Raw genomic sequence first — 7641 nt, forward strand, 5'->3', positions numbered from 1 at the left:
CACCCAGAGAGTGTAGTACGTGAAGAAAGCGACGGAACAAGCTAGCAGTAATGATCCATAGGTTGATGAGTTCATTAGTTCACTCTAGTCTGTAACGTATTCTTGTTAAATCATGTCTTCTTCAGAACGCAGTTCCTTCTAAAAGTTCATTAACTCACTCTAGTCTACAACGTATTCCCGTTCAAACATTGCAAAGTCTTCTTCTGTAAACACAGTTCCTTGAACGCTTTCCACCATTTCAGGTTCTTCCTTACAGCGGCTGCCTCTTTTGAAAATCTGAAATTAAGGACAAAATTACTAGTTACTTTGATCATAGAAGTAAAATTGTAATTTTGTGCTGATTGTTTGGTCAAATCCACAAAATTGCATCTTTAAAAATGGTTTTTTGATCAACTATTTAATGTGACAATGGTAGGGGGAAGTATGAAAAAAAAAAACAAAAAAAAAAAAACAAGTTAAACATACAGTCAAGTGCTGTGGAGTCTTTATATTCCAAACTGAATTAAAATTCGAAGTACATAGTTCAAATATTTTTTAAGTAAGAGTAGAAGTAGAGAGCTGAATGATTGAATCAAACATGCACAGTAGGTTTATAGCAGCAGTTAATTTAAAAATGTTGTGTTTTGATTACAGTTTTAATTTATGAAAGCTTAGGCCTAACTACATTGACCTGAAAACTAAAACTTATGTGTAAAAAAATATGTGTAGGCCTGTAGGCCTAATATTATGTCACAAAAAAACACATATTTTTCTTTGCTACATGCAATTGCTTGGAAAAAAAAGTTAGACTGAAATAGCATGTTCAAAGCAGTGGGGATTCCAATGACGTTTAAAATCATAAATCAAAAAATAATATCTTACCGATGTGGTTTTCTCCTTATTAACTTTGTTTTTACTCAATGCTCCCAACTTTCGGAGATTGTCCTTTGTGTGGTCCTTTCTTTTATTGTACTGTTTACGGATCTGGTCAATAGTTTTAACTGATTTTGTTTTCTTCAAGGACAATCCCTTGTTAAAATTCAAATTATTTCCTTGTGAAGATTTTTGAGTCTTTTTCAGATCTGGTTTGCTCTTTTTAGCTCCACTATCTAAAAAAAAAATACATTAGAAATGAGAGATTTTGGATCTAACTTACACAACGTTAGTAGGTAGCACATTTGCTATGACGTGATACCATGATTTAGGTAAACCGGAACTACTCACTACCTGATAACTTATTGCGATAAAATCACTAGAAAATCATAGACCTGTACATTACTCACATTAACTTCCTCTGTACACTGTGGTCTCTCTCAACTTAATTAACAAGTAGCCTACTAGAATACAACGAATACAAATAACTTAGTCCTACATAATGCCTAAGAACCATGCTAAACAAATTTGAAAATTAGTTTATTTATAAATAAAAAAATAGTAAGAAACCTCCTCAAACAACAGTCTGAAGTTTTTGGTACCTACTCTACAGACACGTTTAGAGTCTTCAGCGAGTATTTGAACCCTTTCGATGATAGAATATTTTTTGGCAATTGTCCGAAAAATGCTAGAGTTATTTACTTATTTCGTCCGAAAAGTGCTAGGCTTGCCACGGGGGCAAAGTGTAATGTGCGAGAAAAAAATAGGTAAAAATAAAATTTTTAATTCGAAAAGTGCTAAGGAACGATATATCGGGCCTCGATCATATGAGGAATCAAAAGAAACCATCGCTGTTTCGAAACTACAACCGAGTCAACCGATATGCTCATTTAAACTCACATGATCGAAAGTCGCGCTGGCACAATATATCGTCGCTTAGCGCTTTTCGGATGAAACGCGAACAACGATATATCGTTGCATAGCACTGAAAGGGTTAACTAAATTATTCACTCCACAGAAAAAAATATCATAAATTATCGTTTCAATATATTGGAGATGGAGATCCAGTTAAATTCTACGCCTCCCCATTGTAAACAACTTATGGAATGCAGTACCTACACAGCATACCTAGAATCACCGAAATCGATTAGTAGAACCTTCTGGAGTTTTTGCCTTCCCTATGCATGAAGACAAATCAAAACTGGATAGGCGTAGATCTCTCGAGAATATGTAACTTATATAAACTTTTTTTTTATTAGATGTAGGCTAGGTCTGTCATAGGCTATAATCGTCAAGCACCTAAGGCTAGAGAAAGAATTTGAAATAAGGACACGTCTTAAAATAAGGGGCAACCTACAGTTTCTTAACTGGGATACCCTAATACTTATTGATTAATAATCAATATTTTTAACTATAAATTATAAGGGGCAACCTACAGTTTCTTAACTGGGATACCCTAATACTTATTGATTAATAATCAATATTTTTAACTATAAATTATAAAATAAAACTGTAAAGCACGGGTCACACAAGGCTAACATCAGCTGCGCATTGATGAAGCCACTACTGTCAGCTTAATGTGCACAAAATTTGCAGTTGACACAGCCAGCTGGTGAGCATTTGTCAGCGGCTGGCGAAGTCAGACATGTTCAACTTTTGGTAGCGAGGCAGCAGCGATACATAACTAATTCTAGCAATTCCTGGAATGTATGTATGGTGACATTCGTAAAACATTTTTGTATGCTTCTGATTTATCTTCTTTTAACTTTGGCAACCGCCTTAAAGAAGCTCCTAACCATTCCTTTTTGTATCCATGGCCTGGCTCACTAAACGCTTCTTCTTGCGGTTAAGCATTTTTAAATAAAGTTCTTTCTCTGTCACACACATGCCTCAATAATCGATAAGTACTGGTTTGTGAGGACCCAAGGACGACACGGTGACAAGAATTGAGCTTTAAACTAATTAATAACTAACTTTAACTGATTAAAGTAGTAATTTGTAGCATAGAAATAAATGAGCTTAAGTGATCGTAGAAGCAGGTTTTTTATTCTTAAATCTATTCCAAAACTATTCGTGCTTGTAGGCTGTTTCTTCAAATAAGTAGGAACGTCAGAGAAGCAGTTTACAGTGAGTTGTTGCTAAACGTCACAGCTGTAAGTTACTTTCTCATTACCTTATTACCTCCTCTTCGTCTTTGACCAGCCAGGGCCAGATAGACAGTTACAAACATAAAAAATAAATAATAAAAATAACTTCTTCAAAAGAACATATATTTACAACTTTGCTTTAGTTAGATGGCGGTGGGCAGTCAAGAATTTGTGCCTCCTCAAAAAACTCGTCAACACAGTAGTACGCGTATTGCAGGAGGAGCTCCTTAATCTTTTCCTTAAATATTCGAGTCTCTAGCTCTCTCAGGTGAAGTGGCAGTGCATTGAACATTTGTACTGCAACTGCTAAGAAGCTATCTCTTGTCAGGGACAGTCTGTATTGCTGGGTATTCAGCTTCTGTGCTTCTCTAATGTTGTGAGAGTGGAGCTGACCTCGGATTTCAAAATTGTTCAGGTTGGCTCTGATGCGAACAACACAGGCAAGAATGTATTGGTTACTTAGACTGTTAGGATGTGTAATAATCTAAAAAGGGGTCTGCATGGCTTCCGCCTCCTGCTATTTGTTATTACTTGCAGTGCCTGTTTTTGTAAGAGAAGAACAGGACTGCTGTTAACGGCATGTCCCCAGATTTGAACAGGTACCGTACGCCACATGGCTGTTAAAAAGCAAAAAATAGTCAATAGGTACTGTGCAGTTATCTGGAGTTATTTCTCAAGAGGAAGATTACTCTGATTAATCTCACACAGACAGAATTATAATATGAGGGCCCCACACATCCTTGATAAGTTTATCACTTATGTATTCCTTAACGAGGTCCCACGGACGCTTCTAGTGTGACCCATGCTTTATAAACAAACCTAACCTTGCTGATAATGAAAAAATTAGTGAAAGTTTACTAATCAAATCGATATTTTCAATCGATATTAGGGTAGCCTAGTCAAGAAAATGTATCCAAAATTAGTACAATAATGCCTACCTGCTGATGAATCCCCAAAAAGTTCAAGGGATTGTTTCAAAATGGATTTCGACATAACCTCAACAGATCGTTTATCATTAATTCTTTTAAAATTAAATTTGATCTAACTTGTTTAATAAACTCTATTTTGAGTGAAATTGAAATTACAAGTAGGTAGCCTGTAAAGTAAACAGAATTATTTAAATTGATTCACGAATCGTGTAACCTCAATAAGTTAGGCCTACTGCACTCACTAACCTCCAAAATTGAAAGAAATTCAATTCTCGTCTCGGTTGAGTCTGACGTCTGACTTAGGGTAGGTACGAGGGTACGATTGAGGCATTAGTTCAAAATTCCTCCGTGAACAGTGCTGTAGTAGAGAGCACTTTGGCAATGAAGGTTTACTAATCGCAAAAATAGTTCTGTTCATAAAATAAAATTATAAATGCCTCAAATAAAATTTTATTATTTTTTAAATATAAAATTAAACTATCATAACCTAACCGAACCAACCAAACTTGCTGATAATGATATATGATTTATGATTTATAATATAACAAAAGTTTTACACACTAGGGACACTCTTGGTTTGGCCACTTGGCTAGTGAATTGGATTGGAGTAGAGCGTAGAGCGGAGCGACCAACAGCAGCATTTTAGGAAACGGAATAAAAACATGTCAATGTTTGTTTTGTTATGTTTGTGAGTATTTTCAATTTTCTGTCACTGTCAATTTTCTGCATTTCAGAAACGTGGTTATCGTTATGTTTAGAGGTTAAGTTGTAACTTATTTATTTCTGTTTTACTCTGAATTGATTGGTTACACCAAGTTACACGTGCTGAACTCCTCTACTAAGTAGTAAAGTGTGATGTGTAGGTTATCCTTGCATCTTTTTCGAAACCCCTAGAACATTTTATAACCTAATCGTAGATACATTTTGTAGTATGGCTCCTGTTAAACAAAAACGATTGAACAATGGTGATAGTTTTGATACGAAAAAGGAAAGAAAGAAATGGAAAGAGCAGAAACTCCTAAAGGCTGCTGGATTCAAAAAAGGTGTCGACCATGTAACAAATTCTGAAGATGTGGTAAGTTCTCCTCCAACATGTTCTTCAGTCGCGAAAGCTTCTGAAAACTTTGAATCTACACACACGATTTCGATAGCCGTTCCAGGTTCAATCTTGAGCAATGCTCAGACTGCAGAGTTAAGAGCTTATGTTGCCGGCCAAATCGCTCGTGCAGCTTGCATTTACAGGGTTAGTGAAGTGATAGTATTTGACGATGTAGGAAGCCAAAACAACAATGCGATTCGCAAGCCAGGTGAGGATCGTTGTGCTCAATTCTGTAGACTATTGCAGTACCTGGAATGTCCTCAGTACCTTCGCAAACACTTTTTCCCTCTTCACAAAGACTTGCAATATGCTGGAATTATGAATCCTCTTGATGCCCCTCATCACTTGCGCCAATCCGATGACTTTCCCTTTAGAGAAGGAGTCGTTTCCCATCACTTGTTGAAGCAAGGTAAAGGATCTTTTGTTAATGTGGGTTTAATTAGAGACGTTGGTGTGGACCGTGCATTAGTCCCTGACATTAGAGTAACTGTGAAATTACTGCCTCAAAAGGAAGGTACTAAGAAGAGGTTTGGTGTTATAGTTCCTCCTACTCAACCTACTGAAGAGTTGGGAGTGTACTGGGGCTATAAGGTAAGATTCGCTCCCTCCCTCAGTGATGTATTTACTAAAGCTCCATATGAAGAAGGTTATGATTTAACAATAGGAACTTCTGACAAAGGGAAACCCATCGAGGAGTGTGAGGATTCCGAATTCATTGACTTTAAACATATGTTATTAGTGTTTGGTGGACTCGCTGGATTGGAAGCTGCTTTGGAATGTGATGAAAACCTAGATATAGACGATGTTACTCTGTTGTTTGACAAATACCTTAACACTTGTCCCGACCAAGGATCTCGAACTATCCGTACAGAAGAAGCTGTGTTAATTTCTCTAGCTGAAATAAGAAGATCAATAAAAGCAGCCAAAAAGGTTGTTGTTAATGATAAGTAAGTTTGTCAAGGTAACTTGTTATGAAGGTCAATACTAACTTAAATACCGGTACCGTACAAATAAAGTAAACCTTTAATGAAATCAGTTGAGCAAGATTTGCACTTCATATAATCTTTGAATGTTGATGCAAAGAATGATCTGGCCCTAAAGTAAATACAGCTTACTCTATAAATTAGTGTTTTCTATAAATTAGTGTTTTGGCAGATATAATAATTTATAGGAAAGGTTTTTTTTACTCAAAATCAAAGGCTGCGTAAGAATGTTTTCCTATAGTTTGTATTTGATGTTGAGAAATGTATGAAAATTATTTAGGCTATTGTACAAGCTGCTATTTCAATCAAATGCCAAGGGAGGTTTATTTGTTGGTTTTGTTAAGTAAAATGTCCTAAAATGAGTCTAGTAAGCCCTGCTATATGTTAAATGGGTTGTTTTCTGGTTAATAAAAAGGTTTGTTGTTACATTACAATTTTCTACATTGTTTTATTTAGTCCTTTTGGTCTTTGTTTCCGTCAAAGATTGTTAGTACAAACTTATTTAATTATTTATTCTTAACGATTTTGTCTTGCCTTTCAGATTGCAGCAATCAAACATAGTAAAAAAATGTAGGCCTACAAGCTTATTGTTAAATTCAGATTTTTTATAACTAATCTATTATTTATTTCTACCATTATCTTGAATTATAATTTAGATTTATTGCTCTAAGTCTAGGACTACTGATTTGTTGTAAATATTTTGTAATTAATTCTAAAACTCACATACTAAAATGGAAATATTTTCCTAGTTTTGTCACCATTATTTAAAAACTGTTTCCTATCAATAAAACTTAATAAATGTACAAACATTTTTCTAGTGTGACAATGAATTGACAGAGAACACATTTTAAATCTTATGTTGTTGTCAAAGATTTTTGCATGTCAACCTCCTACAAATCAAACTCTGTGTACATACTAAACGGAATTCATATTTTGAAAATTGGCGATTAAAAACTACTTAGTTGTCTCAATGTTAAGTAAATAAATGGTCCTGGTTAAAAGAGCTTGTCTTAGTCAGTAAAAAACTACACAGGTCATATGACTTGCATTCATGTTTGGTTTAAAACACCCTGTGCGTCCCTGACTTAATTGGTGATATACTCTCTTTCAACAGTGTATCATCCTGTTGTTACAAACCTTCTGTGAAGGCAGTAAAGACATTTTGACCAAACTATTGATTGCATATAATTTTATCAATATAAGTGGTTTAGATACCTGTATTTTGGTTGCGGTACACTACCGCAACCATTTGGGTTCAAAAGAAATACAGGTAGGCCTGTATTATATTTAGTAATCTGGAGGCTATCCTTATAGAAAAACTATTTGTATCAACAATATCATGAATTAAAATTAATAAATCTGATGATAAACAATTGACATTTAGACTTGACAACTTGTATTTGAGTCTTACAGTTGTTGGGTCACAACTGAGCTGTTCAAAATTTGATTACATTGTACTTGTGACGCTACAGAACAGAAACAAGCACGGGACAACGGACAACCGAACGCTTTCAGCTAAGGTATGGTGTACTATATTGTGACATGCAAGGAAAGGCCTGTGCGGCAAGCACTGTACGGACATCGCAGAAGGGTCTTCCTCCATAATGAGCGTTTTAGTACATGGAGGCATG

General features: G+C 35.4%; 2 protein-coding genes across 2 annotated transcripts; one reads left to right on the forward strand and one right to left on the reverse strand.

Annotated features, from left to right (window-relative positions):
- Positions 1-97: 97 nt before the first annotated feature.
- On the reverse strand, positions 98-4169 carry LOC129002777 (active regulator of SIRT1-like). Its single transcript, XM_054430826.1, has 3 exons — positions 3938-4169; positions 862-1088; positions 98-276 (listed from the first exon to the last, which is right to left on the reverse strand). The coding sequence occupies exons 1-3, from the start codon at positions 3990-3992 to the stop codon at positions 160-162; spliced, it is 399 nt and encodes a 132-aa protein (XP_054286801.1). The 5' UTR covers positions 3993-4169; the 3' UTR covers positions 98-159.
- A 580-nt stretch (positions 4170-4749) lies between these two features.
- On the forward strand, positions 4750-6447 carry LOC129002738 (putative methyltransferase C9orf114 homolog). The gene has a single exon (XM_054430763.1). The coding sequence runs from the start codon at positions 4860-4862 to the stop codon at positions 5976-5978; it is 1119 nt and encodes a 372-aa protein (XP_054286738.1). The 5' UTR covers positions 4750-4859; the 3' UTR covers positions 5979-6447.
- Positions 6448-7641: the final 1194 nt, after the last annotated feature.

Source organism: Macrosteles quadrilineatus, unplaced genomic scaffold, assembly GCF_028750875.1.
Source record: "Macrosteles quadrilineatus isolate MER2022 unplaced genomic scaffold, UCM_ALF_1.0 Scaffold_9__3_contigs__length_116548681, whole genome shotgun sequence".
Taxonomy (NCBI): Eukaryota; Metazoa; Arthropoda; class Insecta; order Hemiptera; family Cicadellidae; genus Macrosteles; species Macrosteles quadrilineatus.